The 15,565-nt window shown below is 40.5% G+C and overlaps 1 protein-coding gene across 1 annotated transcript in view; it reads right to left on the bottom strand.

Annotated features, from left to right (window-relative positions):
- The window catches only part of LOC144694658 (transmembrane protein 26-like), a 60,413-nt gene extending 46,485 nt beyond the window's left edge, over window positions 1-13,928 (bottom strand). Inside the window, exon 1 of the mRNA XM_078565249.1 lies at window positions 13,648-13,928. Coding sequence (XP_078421375.1) covers window positions 13,648-13,838 — 191 coding nt within the window. The 5' untranslated portion in view covers window positions 13,839-13,928. The remainder of the gene's footprint in view (window positions 1-13,647) is intronic.
- Window positions 13,929-15,565: the final 1,637 nt, after the last annotated feature.

The following is a 15,565-nucleotide window of genomic DNA, read 5'->3' as shown; positions in this document are numbered from 1 at the left end:
GGTTGGTGGTCTTGTAACGTTGGGGTGTGCTGCCATTTTAAGTTAATGAATCACATACAACTACTTCAACTGTACTGCTTACAGGTGCAGCATATTGTAGCTGGAATAGCCATGGTGCTGCACACTGGGAGTCAATACCAAGTGTAGTCTTTAGTTGAAACTGGGATTGAGGGCAGGGGAAAATTGAACTGGGGCACAAAATATCAATTATCTCCATTTTGCTAGCTGTGGTTCAGTGGGCAATGCTCTCACTTCTGAGTTAAAAGGTTATGGGTTCAAGACCAGCTCCCAGACTTCAGCAGAAAAAAATAAAGGCTGACACTCCAATGTACTCCTGAGGTAATGTTGCACTGTTGAAAATGCTGTCTTTCAGATGAGACACTAAGCTGAGATCCCATCTGCCCTCTTAGGTAGACGTAAAATATCCCATGGTACTATTTCAAAGAAGAGTAGCATAGTTATTTCTGATGTCCTGGCCAATATTTATAACTCAGTCAACATTTCAAATGTGGATTATCTGGTCATTATCACATTGCTGTTTGTGGGAGCTTGCTGTGTGCAAATTGGCTGCTGCGTTTCCTATGTTACAATTGGGACTACACTTCAAAAGTATTTCAGTAGCTGTAAAGTACTTTGGGAACATCCTGTGGTTGTGAATGGAATTATATAAATGCAAATTGCTTTTGAAGTTGTGCATTTTGTCTGTATTTTTAAATGATTCTTTGATTTGATATTATGTAGAGTTAAATTGAAAATGTGATGGCAATTTAGGAAGCAGAGTGGAGTTGGTTGGAGCATTTCCCCTGCAGCAGTGGCTGAAGTGCTGTGATGTGCAAATGAAGGGTTACAGCACCACATCTGGTGGACAGATATAATTGCAGCATGACAAATTAACATAGATGATTTAAGGCGCCTTTTTTAACAGGTCCTGCCTGGCATTTTAACACGTACCTATCATAATGTTCTTGCCTCTGATACAGCCATCACCATTTTGAAAGGCCCCTAGGTGGCCAAAGTGTATGTCTATTTCATTTATTAGGCCCATTTTAATGAGCATATCACCGTCCAATGGTATACCGAGGACTCTGATTGCCATTTCAGGAGGAAATTGATCAGAGCCAAAGAGGCCCAGCAAAGGTAAGTTTAAATGTGTTTTGGAAAGCTAGGAGGAGGTTGTGTCTTGCTGATCCTGTGTGTTGTTTCCATAAGTAAGTCTGACTTTTAAATTTAGCCTATACACACTTGTCTAACAGAGTGGTATATTGTGCCTTCTGAAATGAACAGGAGAATGCAGCAGCATCGCACATGCACTTTATATAATAACTAAGGAGTAAGTATTAACTGTGGGCATACTAAGGGTACAGGTTTCAATATTTTAGGAGATGTGGTCTGCTGGTGGAAACTACCTTTTTACTCTGCCACAGCCCAAACAGAGAAGCAACTTATTATAAATATCATATCACAAGATTTGTTGAAATCAGTAACACCATGCCCCTTGAAGATTAATCTATTCAATCAAGCCAATTTTGTATTTTAGCAACATTTCTTCACTCTGAGTCAGTGTGCTTACACAAGTCACAATGCCAAAAACTGTTGAAACATGTCAAACTTAAATTGACATTGTTGATCTACAAGAATACATTAGAAATTCTTTGTTCTCGCTGAATGACCTTTTTACGCCAAATGTACATTTGGGCATTTAAAACTGATACTCTGTAATGAAATGCACTTTTAGTATTAAATCCATACAACATAAAAACTGTGGCCAAACTAAAATCAGGCTGTGTTATTCCAGCCTTCCGTTTGCTGACTGTTTCCTATAATTGAATGAAAATGACGCATCATATTTTGTTAGATCAGTATCATTACACGGTTTTCAATATTCTGTGAACTTGTAGGGCAGGATTTAGCTCTTGGCTGGTGGACAGGCCCCACTGGCTCGGCGGTGGGCGGGCAGTCGAACCCCGCCGCCGAAACGGGGCCTGCCGCCATTTTGAGTGGGCAGGCCAATTAAGGCCTGCCCAGCGGCCTGCCCGACAGGAAGCGCACTGCTCCCTGAGGCAAAGTCCTGTCTCAGGAAGATTCGTGAGAGGTAAGTAAACTCTAAAAATAGATAAATATTAAAATTATTAACATGTCCCCCTCATGTGACAATGTCACACAAGATGGGACATGTTAATAATAAACATATAAAATTTATTAAATTTTTAAAAAACGGACATGAAACTTCATCCCGCCAGTGGATGAAGTTTCATTAATAATCTGCAGCCTGCTGGGGCTCCTGGCCTGCCCGCCAGCCTTAAGGTTGGCTGGGCAGGGTGTTTAATAAGGTTAATTGGCCATTGACAGGTCGGCAGGCGGACAGCTGATTTCGCTGTCCGCCTGCCTTCGTGAATATTTAAAGGGACCAGGATAACGTCGGGCGTTCCTCCCAACGTCATCCCGTGTCATTTTCCCCTTGGCGAGCGGGCCCCGCCCCCAAATCGCCGAGGGGAAAATCCTGACCGTAGTCTTATTTACATAAGAACATAAGAAATAGGTGCAGGAGTATGTCATTTGGCCCCTCAAGCCTGCTCCACTATTCAATAATCTGAATGATTGTGGTCTCAATTCCACTTCCCTGCCTATCCCATAACTCTTGACTCCCATGTACATCAAAAATCTGACCAAATCAGCCTTCAATATATCCGATCACCCAGCCTCCAATGGTCTCAGGGGAAGAGAATTCCAAAGACTAACAGCCATCTGAGAGAAGAAATTCCTCCTCATCTCCCTATTAAATGGGAGATCCCTTATTCTGAAACTGTGTCCCCTAGTTCTAGATTCCCCCACGAGAGGAAACATGCTGTCAGAATCTACCCTGTCACAAAACCCCTCAGAATCTTCTATGTTACAATAAGAACACCTCTCATTCTTCTAAACCCCAATGGGTATAGGCCCAACTTACTCAAACTTTCCTCATAAGACAACCCTACATTCCTAAACCATTCCTGTCCACAAGGTATTCTTTGTAGCAGTTTAATACAACTGAATGACTTGCTTGGCCACTACAGGAGGCAGTTGCAAGTCAACCGCTTTGTTGTGGGACTGGAATCACTTATAGGCCAGACCAGGTAAAGATGAAGGATTTCCTTCCCTAAAGGACATTAGTGAATCAGTTGGATTTGATAACATTCAACCTACATGTTATTGTTGCTGACATAAGTTGATGAACTAAGACGTTCCTATAATGTTCTTCTGTGCAGAATTTCATTGCCAACGTTAAACAGTTTCCAAATAAATGCCTTTGTGGTCAGCTCTTTTGAATAGTTATTCAACACTGCCTAAGCCACTCAGGCATTTATTTCGGGAGCTACCAAAATTTAGCCAGCAGGTGAAATATCAAGGGATTTGTACACTTAATAATCTTTGGAATCCATATCTCCAAGAACTCTATTCTTTTTTTAAAAATTGGAAGAACATTGAATTATTTGGAGTTCACTTTGGTCTGTGAGCAAGCTGCTTTTTCCAAGAAACCACATGACTTCAGCTAAATGACCAGTAAGACACCTGGGGAGATACAAGTTATTTTGTTTATTTGAGTTAAAATGAAAAATTGCTGCTTCCAGGGCTTGTGCTCCTACTGATTGGCTGAAAAACTTCTGACCTGGGAGAAGTTCGGTCTGAACATGTTTTTTGAACTCAGTGTGTGTCTTGCGAGCAAACCTTGAAGGAAGATGGCTCCCCCCCTCTCTCTCTCTCCACCCCTCTGTCTCCTTGTATTGCCTGTCTCCTCGTATTCACCTTCAGCCAGAAAATTCTCATCTCAGTATAACCTGTCTGTATTTGATAGCCTGTGAAACTGCGACATGTGAGAGTTCACACGACAGTGCTTCAAATGAAGATCCTTAGGAAAGGGCTTCCAGACAACTACTGTGACCAGCAATCTGTCTTCGCATGCAAGAACACCAAATCGACAGCATCAAGACCTTTTCGGACTTTATCTTTTTGAGTAAAGTGTTCCCTTACGCTCTGCAGAGACCTTATTTGTTTTGTCCTTTGTTTTGTGTGTGTTTCTTGGGATTTTAAAAGGCATAAATCATTACAGTTCCAGATTACAAATTATGTGTTATCCAGTTTTGCAACATGTTTTTAAAAATAAGTTTTGTTTCATAATAAATCGATTATTTTGAGTTTATTGAAAGAAACCTGATTAAAGTTTATTTTATCCTGGGTTTTGCAGTAGCAAAGGTAAATAATTTGCCATTTTGGTGACCAAATTAAACATTTACACTTGGTGCGAATTATGGAATAGTGGGGCTAGAGAAACTGCACACTCCTCCCATCCTGGTCATAACATAGATTGGGGATTTTGAAACGCAGACAATAGGTGATTGGACACAGATTAATACTAATTGGTAAAGGATAAATGGACAGATACCTGGTTTCTTAAACATTAGTAAACCAAAATGGATTTGGAAGCTGATTAGACTTTTCTGGGAGTAGTAGATTATTTGAAATCCTTGACTAAGGCTAAACTGAAAGAGTTAGCTGATAAAGCGAAGGTAGTGTCATACTGAAAAGGCATGAAGGAGAAAAAAGCTAACAGAAATTTGATTCTCTTCCATATTCTCTTGTTTAAATTCTTTTTTTTTTAAAATGGACAATTGCTGGGCTGATAAAATGGCCGTATTTGGTCACATGCTGGTGGTTCTGACAGATTCTAAGCTGTTCCAATTGACAAAGACTAACTCATCATCCTGCTGGAATGCAACATCCACTTTGCACTGTATGAACATTCCAGCCAAGCCAACACAAAGGACTGGTAGACAAGACATCTGCCCCAACTAGCTCTGGACAAAGGCTATTTGTGACTCCTCACCTCCAACATTGTGCAATTGGTTTCACAGTTACCTGCTTAAAATACACATGGTTTTAACAGAGGTCCTTAAGGTGCATCCTTAGCTGAATGGCTTGGCCTGAAACCATTCTGTCACATGGCAGCCGTTTGAATTGCTTTAATTATACAGCTTTTGGATTCCATCTTTAGTTGCGGTTTGACCTCAAAAGAGGAAACCGGACTCCAGGCAAATAGCCTGCCTCTGACCTCCATCTCTCTCAAAGTTAGATCTCCAGAAAGAATCCTGTATTTTGCCTACAGAGTGAATTAATTCCCAGAATATAAGAATGCTTTACTGCATCTTCAATAGACTCAACCGAGTTCCTAGGATAAAGACCAGGAATTCTGCCTGACAAAGCCACCTGAACGAGCCTTCATTGGACATTGACTTACTGGACTCTACTCACGTGAATTAATGCCAATACCTTTTTTTTTACAAAACAAAAACAGAATTACGTGGAAAAACTCAGCAGGTCCGGCAGCATCAGTGGAGAAGAAAAGAGTCAACGTTTCAAGTCCTCATGACCCTTCAGCAGAACTGTTCTGCTGAAGGGTCATGAGGACTCGAAACGTCGACTCTTTTCTTCTCCGCCGATGCTGCTGGACCTGCTGAGTTTTTCCACGTAATTCAGTTTTTGTTTTGGATTTCCAGCATCCGCAGCAGTTTTTTGTTTTTATCCTTTTTTTTTTAAGTAACTCGCAATTTGTAATTTCTTCCCCTTTCTTTCTCTGCTTTGTACCTTGTATGCTTGTGAGTGTGAGTGTGTGTCATGATCTATCCCTCGGGTTTTGAACGTCTTAATAAATCCTAGTTTTGTTTCATCTTAAAGAATTTGTTGTGGGGTTATTGTTAACATTGGACCTCAGAAACCGAGGTTTGGGAAACTCACCACAGCTCATTTCAACAAGGGAAAGGATACTAAGGGAAATAAGTTAAATTAGAAATTTAAACCACCACTGTCGTGAGTAGAAGAGAGGAACAGTAATAATAATTCAATTCATCTCGCCCTCGTGTCCGTAACAGAATAAATAAAAGCAGAATTGCATAAGGATAATGTGATTAAAATAATTATCCAGTGTTTAGAATTAAAGGAGACACCCGTAATTGGTGTATCACAGCTAGAGTTCGCTAGGATTCAGTTGCAGATGAAGCAGCTTGAGATAGAAAAAGATAGAAAAAAGTAGAAGCTTGAACTTGAAAAAGAAAAGGAAATGAAAAAACTTGAATTGGAGGAAAAATAGAGAGATGAGAAAACTTGAACAAGAAAAAGAGAAATGGAAATGTAAAAACTTGACCTCCAGGGAGAGATGTTAGCAAAGGAGGAAAGGGAGAAGGATAAAGAGAGAGAAGCGAAGGAGAGAGAGAAGGAACAAGATAGGGGTTACCAGCTTAAAAGGCGGGAATTTAAAAAGAGGCCTCAGATGTTGAGGTAAGCTCTGATCTCGAAAAAATTATCCCCAGCCCAAAGCCCAGTCGAGAGATGTTTAAGTTTGTACAAGCCCTCCCAAAGGTTGAGGAAAGGGATGTAGAGGCATTCTTCATTTCATTTGAGAAAGTAGCTAAGCAAATGAAGTGGCTAAAAGAAAACTGGACATTGCTCCTACAAAGCAGGTTAGTGGGCAGAGCTAATGAGGTTTATGCATCACTTTCAGAAGAGGTTTCTATGGATTATGATGTAGCAAAAAAGGCTATTCTTAGTGCGTATGAGTTGGTCCCTGATGCACACAAGCAGAAGCTTCGAAACATATGGAAACAGCCTAGGCAGACCTACGTTGAATTTGAGAGGGTAAAGCAAAGTAATTTTGACTGTCGCATTAAATATAAATGCCACATTTGAAGCACTTAGGGACATAATTCTACTGGAAAGAGAGTTTAAAAATTCACTTCCTCCAGTAGTTAGAACCCATGCCGAAGACCAGTGGGTTCCAAAAGCTAGACAAGCAGTGAAGATGGCTGACGATTATGAGCTAGTCTATAAATCCAAACCATTTTTCTGTCACCCCCACAAACCCAAGAAGGATAGAAAGTGGGATGGTGAAGGGAAGGCAAGTAGCCAGGGAAGAGAGGGGACAGCTGGGAATGCCATGGGAACTCCTCCTCAGACCAGAAAGGAAGCGGCTAAGGGTGGAAATGATATTCGAAGGCCTAAGCGTTTCCACTGTAACAAAGTGGGATACCTTCGTGCAGACTGCTGTAAGTTGTGTGGGAAATCCATGGGATGTATTGGGGTTTGTAAGGGTGATTCAGAAAAAGGAACCCTGACTGAAAATACAATAAATCAAGTTGCTGCATTAACTACAGCTCTGAGTCTGAGTGTGAACACTGCTGTGAGTTAGGGCAGGTGACTAAGGTACATGAGGATTATAAGAATTTTTGTCAAGAGGAAAAGTAACTCCTTATCCCTCAGATGAGGCAGCTAAACCTATAATTATATTAAGAAATACAGGAGCCACTCAAACACTTTTGCTGGGGAAAGATATAACTTTTCAACCAGAGACCACACTAAATGCCAAAGTTTTAACAAATAGCATTGATGGGGAGTATATACCCATATTTTTTATCGGGTGCACTTAGAGTGTGACCTAATGTCTGGGACAGTGATGGTAGGGGCTGTCCAGAAGTTACCTATAGACGGAGTTGACTTGCTCTTGGGAAATGATTTAGCCTGAGCAAAGGTAGTAGCTTCCCCCATAATTACAGAAAGCCCAAGTGAGATTAAAGGGCCGGAGCAGTTACAGGAAAATGTACCGGGAATTTTTCCTTCGTGTGTGATGACCCGAACAATGGCTCAGCAAAATCTATTACTGGAAGTCAAAGTGATACCATAGACAGATATTTGCTTAGTCAAAACTTTCTTTAAAGACTTGGATAATGTGAAAGAGATGTTTAGGAAATCTTCTCTAACTGAGGCTCAACAAGCTGATCCGGAATTAAGCAAGTTGGCACAATCAGCCCAAACTGAAGCTGAAGCTGAGGGAGTTCCAGAATGTTATTATGTTAAAAAGGGAATTCTAATGAGGAAGTGGAGACCTCCTCACAGAGTTGCAGACCAAGAGCGGACGGTTGTTCATCAGATAGTGGTACCACCCAAATATCATAAAGTGATGTTATGGATAGAACATGAAATTCCTATGGCAGGACATGTAGGTATGGAAAACTCAGGCATGGATAAACTGATATTTTGACTGGCCAGGTCTTCACCGGGACATGGTGCAGTTTTGTAAAACATGCCAGATGGTGGGGAAAAGACAAACTACAATCAAACCGGCACCTTTAATTCTCATGCCAGTTTTTAGGGAACCATTTAATAGGGTGGTTGGAGACTGTGTGGGACCATTACTGAAAACAAAATCAGGACACCAGTATATCCTTACTATTATGGATATGACAACTCGATTTCCAGAGGCCATTCCTTTGAGAACAATTACAACTAAGGTCGTGGTAGAGAAGTTAACCCAATTTTTTACTGATATGGGTTACCGATGGAGATCTAGTTGGATCAAGGTTCCAATTTTATGTCTAAAATTTTTCAAAACACAATGAATAGTTTGGGTATAAAACAGTTAAAGTCCTTGGCATATCATCCACAGACACAGGGAGCTTTAGCGAGGCGCCATCAAACTCTCAAAACAATGATTAAAGCATTTTGTCATGAATATCTCCATGATTGCGACAAAGGGTAGACTTTCTTTTATTTGCTACCCAAGATTCACCAAATGAATCTAACAGTTTTAGTCCTTTTGAATTAATTTATGGACATGAGTTAAGAGGTTCCCTGAAATTAATCAAAGAAACATTTTTAGGACAGAGAGATGAATCCTCTATGCTAGATTATGTGTCTGTGTTCCAGGAACAGCTCACAGGAGTCTGAAAAGTGGCTCAAGAACATCTTAAAGTTCCACAAACAAAGATGAAGGAATGGGCAGATAAGCAAGCTGAGACCCAAACATTTCAACCAGGGGATGAAGTGTTAGTGTTATTGCCTTTACAGGAGGATCCTCTGAAAGCATGGTTCAGTGGTCCATAGAAAGTAGTTAAAAGAGTTAATAAAGTAAATTATTTGATAGACACCCCAGATCGTAGGAAAAAGAATCAGCTATGTCATAACAATATGTTAAAACAATACTATCATAGGGAGGAGGATAAGAAGGAACAGGTATGTCAGTTAGTCAGGCCAGTGGAAGATGAAAGAGACAGTGAGAGTGAGGCAGAAGGAGACATACAGTTCGCTAATTGAACCTCCTACTATTCGATTAGCTAACACTGAAATATTAGGACAGTTAGACACCATATTCTCATACTTAGAGGTAGGACAATGAGAAGATCTAGTGAGGTTACTTACAGAATTTAAAAGGAATCTGTAGAGATAAACCAGAGTGTACAACTTTAGCCACGCATAATGTGGTTGTAGTGGAATCTTCTCCTATAAAACAACATCCTCATCATTTAAGTCCGGAAAACAGGCTCAGGCGAAAGCAGAAATTCAGCAATTTTTAAAATTATTCATTCATGAGCTGTGGTGTCACTGGCTGGGCCAGCATTTATTGCCCATCCCTAATTGCCCTTGACAAGGTGGTGGTGAGCTGCCTTCTTGAACCGCTGCAGTCCCTGTGGTGTAGGTACACCCACAGTGCTGTTAGGGAGGGAGTTCCAGGATTTTGACCCAGCGACAGTGAAGGAATGGGGATATAATCCCAAGTCAGGATGAGGAGTGGCTTGGAGGGGAACTTCCAGGTAGTGGTGTTATCATGCATCTGCTGCCATTGTCCTCCTAAATGGAAGTGGCCATGGGTTTGGAAGATGCTGTCTAAGGAGCCTTGGTGAAATCCTGCAGTGCATCTTGTAGATGGTGTACACTGCTGCCACTATGCGTCGGTGGTGTCGGGAGTGAATGTTTGTGGATGGGGTGCCAATCAAGCAGGTTGCTTTGTCCTGGATGGTGTCAAGCTTCTTGAGTGTTGTTGGAGCTGCACTCATCCAGGCAAGGGGAGAGTACTCCATCACACTCCTGACTTGTGCCTTGTAGATGGTGGACAGACTTTGGGGAGTCAGGAGGTGAGTTACTCACTGCAGGATTCCTAGCTTCTGACCTGATTTGTAGCCACAGTATTTATAGTCCAGTTCAGTTTCTGGTCAATGGTAACCCCCAAGATGTTGATAGTGGGGGATTCAGCAATGGTAATGCCATTGAATATCAAGTGGCGATGGTTAGATTCTCTCTTGTTGGAGATGGTCATTGCCTGGCAATTGCGTGGCACAAATGTTACTTGCCACTTGGACAGATATTGTCCAGGTCTTGCTGCATTTGGACGTGTGTTGGAAAATCACCTAAATGAACCTAGTCAAAGCAGTTGGAGCTCTCCCGTCATGTTAATACCGAAACCTGATGAGTCAACCAGATTCTGCATAGATTACAGAAAGGTTAACAAAAACAGACTCCTACCCAATCCCTCGTTTAGAAGATTGTATTGACAGGGTTGGTAGTGCCACACTCCTTACTAAGATTGATTTATTGAAAGGTCGCTGGCAAGTACCTTTAATTTCGTGAGCTAAGGAAATATTGGCTTTTGTCATGCCAAATAGGCTATACCAATGCTGAGTGATGCCATTTGGGCTAAAAAATGCTCCAGCCACTTTCCAAAAACTAATGAATGAAGTTATGATCAGTGTTCCTAACTGTGTGCTTTACTTGGATGATGTATTGATTTAGAGCAATATTTAAAAAAAATCATTTAAAACAATTGGAAGCCCTATTTAAACAATTAAAGTCAGCAGACCTCATAATAAAGCTTGCCAAGAGTGAGTTTGCAAAAGCGAGAGTAATTTACCAAGGGCATATCGTAGGGCAAGGACAAGTGTTGCCAAGAACAGCAAAAGTACATGCTTTGGTGGAATTTCCTGTCCCTAAAAACTAGATGAGAAACCATGAAATTTCTGGGGATGTGAGGCTTCTATCCTAAGTTTGTGCCAAACTTCAGCACAATAGCTGCTCCACTAACAGATTTATTGCAAAAGAAGGCAATTTTAGTAAGGTCAAGAGAGTGTCAGACAGCTTTTGAGAAGCTGAAGGGAATTCTAACTGATGAACCGGTGTTAGCTGCCCCTAACTTCATTATACCCTTCAAAGTGGCAATCGATGCTAGTGACTTGGGGGTGGGCGAAGTCTTATTGCAAGATAATGAACCATGCAGAGAGAAGTCAGTGGGGTACTTCTCTAAAAAAATTAAATCAGCATCAAAAGAGATATTCTACGGTAGAAAAGGATACCTTGGGATTGTAACTGGTTCTTAAACATTTTGAGGTGTATGTCCATCATGGCTGTAAATAAACCCTAATATATACTGTGGAAAAGTTTAAGACCCAGAATACCAGACTGTTCTGATGGAGCTTGCTAATACAGCCTGATAACTTAAAGGTTGTCCATGTTGCTGACATGTTTTCACGAATGTAATTTCGTTAGAATTATCTGGAAATCAAGAAGATCAGTGAATGCTGTATAGGTTCTGTATGAGGAGTGAATGAGAATGAGTGAGTACATGTTTGAATTCCTCACTCCCTCTCTTCTCAAGTCCTCATTCCCTCTGCCTCGATTGCCCATTCTCTCCGCATTGCCAGGGAATCGGGTCTAATGATTTATGAATAGCCATGCATTTTGCTAGATGATACCGTTGTATCCAATGCTGTACCCCATTGTAGTACAAAAACACCTTACATACACTCACACAGGTAAATGTACTTCACTGTGTATATTTCCTTAACAAACGTTTATCACCATTCAGTAACCAAGAAAGTAAAACAGTCACAATGATCATTACCATTTTCCAACAAATGCATAAAAAGGTTCATATTCTGTGCAAATATGAGGATTGAGATCAATGACAATGGCAGTGACCATTACCCATTTTTTATTTATGAATACAAAATGCAGTTCACCACATCTGGATTTCCAATTCATCACTCATAGCTGGTGGTTAACATATTGCACAACTCTGCTTTAGCAATTGCTTAACTGGGTGAGCCTGGCTTGAGTTATCATCTGTGTATATATTCTTATGTAAATATATTTCAATTATGCACAATAAGCTGCAACTGCCATTCCTTCAGAATATACTTCACAGAGTTGTTTCTTGTAATTTCCCATGGACTTAATTGCAAAATAATTTTGTAGTTTTTATAACAGGATGTAGGTTAATAGTTTTAATGAAGTGGATCTTCCTGCTGCTGCTCAAAATACTTAACGCCTGCTATTATTTCTGGCAATTTTGAATTACACTATCATCCAATTACTGTAACCTTAAAATGCTATAACTGACCCATCTTTTCATCAATTTCCTTTAGGCTAATCATTATATCCCAAAATATATCATCACATAGTGAATAATACCTTCTCCATTCCCATTACTAACATTTTCTAAACACAGAGGGGATGAAATTGATCTTTACCAATAACACAAAATGGGACCATAGCAAATCAGGTGCAGGGTGTGTAACAGTGGCTGTTGATTCATTACCACCCTGTTTCACACAACTGACAAAACCAGTTCCATCCCCACAGATTTCAGGTAATCATTTTATCCCCTGCTTTAAGTCTAAAAATCCTCAATTGATTTGCATTGTAACTCTGATCTGGTTATTTGAATATGAGAAATTACCTGGACAATTAGAACCTGTGGGAGAAAGACAATCAATGGAACATAGGAGTATGCCATCCAGCCCTTCAAACCTGTCTAGCTCATGGCCATTTACCTGAGCTTATTCTATATCCCTTAATACCATTACCTAAGAAACATCTGTTCCACCTCAGTCTTGAAAAATTAATTTGACACATCATCCATAGTCTTTTTGGGAGATAGTTCCAAATGTCTGCTACTCTTTGTTTGCAAAGTGCTTCCTGATTTCAGTCCTGACCTGCCTAGCTATTTTAAGATTGTGCCCTCTTGCTCTGGATTCACCACCAGAGGAAATAATTTCACTTTATCTATTCTCCATGGATTTCTTTATCATTTTAAAGAATTCACAGCTCAACTTTCTTAACTCCAGGGAAGACAGACCAAGTTTATGCAACTGGTCCTCAGGTTTTAACCCTTCAAGCCCTGGGATCATTAGGCTGGGGTCTCTCCAAACGGTATGAAACAGCCTTGTCTTGTCAATTCACAGCTGCCCCCTGAGTTTTCCCAGTGTCACATTGACAGTTCACCCGCCACCTCAGCCTCAAAAACAACAGATAAAATGCACCTTTAAACACACTGCTCACACGTTGCGAGCTGCTGACGAGACCTCTTCATTGTTTCGTATCATTCTCATCCATCTACATGCCTCACGAGGGCTGTTCCTTAACTCCCCCGGTGGAGTTTTGTCCCATGACAGGCTGGCTATATAGGATGTGAATTCATACCGATTGAAATGAAATACATCTCGATTTGTTCTTGGCCGCCCAACTTTAGCTGTGCAAGTCAGGAAGTGCCGTTGATGCTTTTGTTTTTCAACTAGATCCCGAATTAAATACAAGCAGCATCTAAATCGAGTGTTATTCGCGGGAGCCCAGTCCAACCAATCGGCCAGTCTGAGATACGGATCATTTCAGTTAATTTTTGTTCGAATTGAGACAGTCTACTTCATTTAAACTACATCGCATTTGTACAATTACAATCTGTAAGCTAGGGACCAAGCATAAGCAAATTCAAAAGAATGCATATTTTTTCACAATTTAAGCAGTGTCTATTTTTTTAAATTATAAATTGATCTATTAATTTAGAGTCGCCCTTACCCTTTGTACTCTTTCCCTTTCTGGATGGTTAGAGTCACTACCATCTCGACAAGCATCAGTAAAGTCAAAAGCAACAGAAGCCAGTACATGGGATTTTCTTTCACTAAAGTTACTCGCCAAACTGCTAACACGGTGTGAAACACAAAAATGAGTCGAGGAACAACAGCGCTCAGATAGACAAACAAAACCATGGTCCTTCCAGCGAGCCCTCGGAGTCAGATCGAGAAGGCTCCTCGTTCAGGTCAATGAAGCGAACGGCGGAGGTAGATATTCTGAGGTCAAACCTGCCCCACTGGGAGACTGCCCTCTTGTGCGCTCCTCCCCGCTAAAGCCGCCTTAGTCACAGCAGATTACGAAGCAAAAGACCGACGGAAAAGCTCATTGTAAACTGCAAAACGATCGAGAGCAATATTTTAAGCTGTTTTAATTTGGAAGGATTCAATGATAACATATGCAGCAATGTAAATAGTTATTTGATAAATTAGTGTTATGAATTATTGATGGACTAAATTGACGATTATACTGTCAATTAATGATTGAATATTAAAGTTACGAAATAACATAAGTAGGATTGTGAGTAGCCATATAGACTCTGGAGCATGCTTTGTGATTCAATAAGATCATGACTGATTTTCAACTCAATTCCACTTTCCCACCCAAACCCCATTTCACCTAATAGGGCCCTAAATCTTGACAAAGGAAACTACGAAGGTACGAGGCGTGAGTTGGCTAAAATAGATTGGGGAACTTCGGTGGATAGGCAATGGCTAATACTTAAGGAGCGAATGTATACATTGCAACAGTTAGACATTCCTTTCTGGCGCGACAACACAACAGGAAAAGCAGCCCAACCATGGCTAACAAAAAAAAATTAAGGATAGTATTAGATCCAAAGAGAAGTCATATAAAGTTGCTAGAAAAAGTAACAAGCCTGAGGATTGGGTGCAATTTAGAATTCAGCAAAGAAGGATCAAAAGATTGATTAAGAGAGGAAATAGAGTATGAGAGTAAGCTTGCAAGGAACATAAAAGTGGACTGTAAAAACTTCTAAAAGTAAGTAAAAAGAAAAAGATTAGTGAAAACAAATGTAGATCCCTTACAGTCTGAAACAGGAGAATTTATTATAGAGAACAAGGAAATGGCAGAGCAATTAAACAGCTACTTTAGTTCTGTCTTCACAGAGGAAGACACAAATAACTTCCCAGAAACACGAAGGTACAAAGGGACTAGTGAGAAGGAGGAATTGAAAGAAATTAGCATTACTAAAACAATAGTGCTGGGGAAATTAATGGGTCTGAAAGCCAATAAATCCCCAGGCTGGATAATCTAATCTACTAAGGGAGATGGCCATGGAAATAGTGGAAGCATTGGTTGTCATCTGCCAAAATTCTGTAGGTTCTGAAACAATCCTGGGAGATTGGAGGGTGGCAAATGTAACCCCATTATTTAAAAAAAGGTGGGGGCGAAGAAAACAGCGAATTACAGACAGCATCAGTAGTAGGGAAAATGCTAGACTCTATTATAAAGGATGTGATAACAGGACACTTAGAAAATATCAACAGGATTAGACAAAGTCAATATGAATTTATGAAAGGAAGATCATGTTTGACAAACCTACTGGAGTTTTTTGCGAATGTAACTAGTAGAATAGATAAGGGAGAATCAGTGGATGTGGTGTATTTGGATTTTCAGAAAGTTTTTGATAAAGTCCCACATAAGAGGCTAGTGTGTAAAATTAAAGCACATGGGATTGGGCGTAATGTATTGGCATGGATTGAGAATTGGTTAGCAGATAGGAAACAGAGAGTAGGGATAAATGGGTCTTTTTCAGAGTGGCAGGCAGTGACTAGTGGGGTACTGCAGGGAATATTGCTTGGGCCCCAGCTATTCACAATATATATCAATGATCTGGATGAGG

The sequence above is a fragment of the Cetorhinus maximus genome, chromosome 20 (assembly GCF_964194155.1).
Source record: "Cetorhinus maximus chromosome 20, sCetMax3.hap1.1, whole genome shotgun sequence".
Taxonomy (NCBI): domain Eukaryota; kingdom Metazoa; phylum Chordata; class Chondrichthyes; order Lamniformes; family Cetorhinidae; genus Cetorhinus; species Cetorhinus maximus.
The sequence above is the reverse complement of the archived record's forward strand: the minus strand, read 5'-3'. Positions and strand labels throughout refer to the sequence as shown.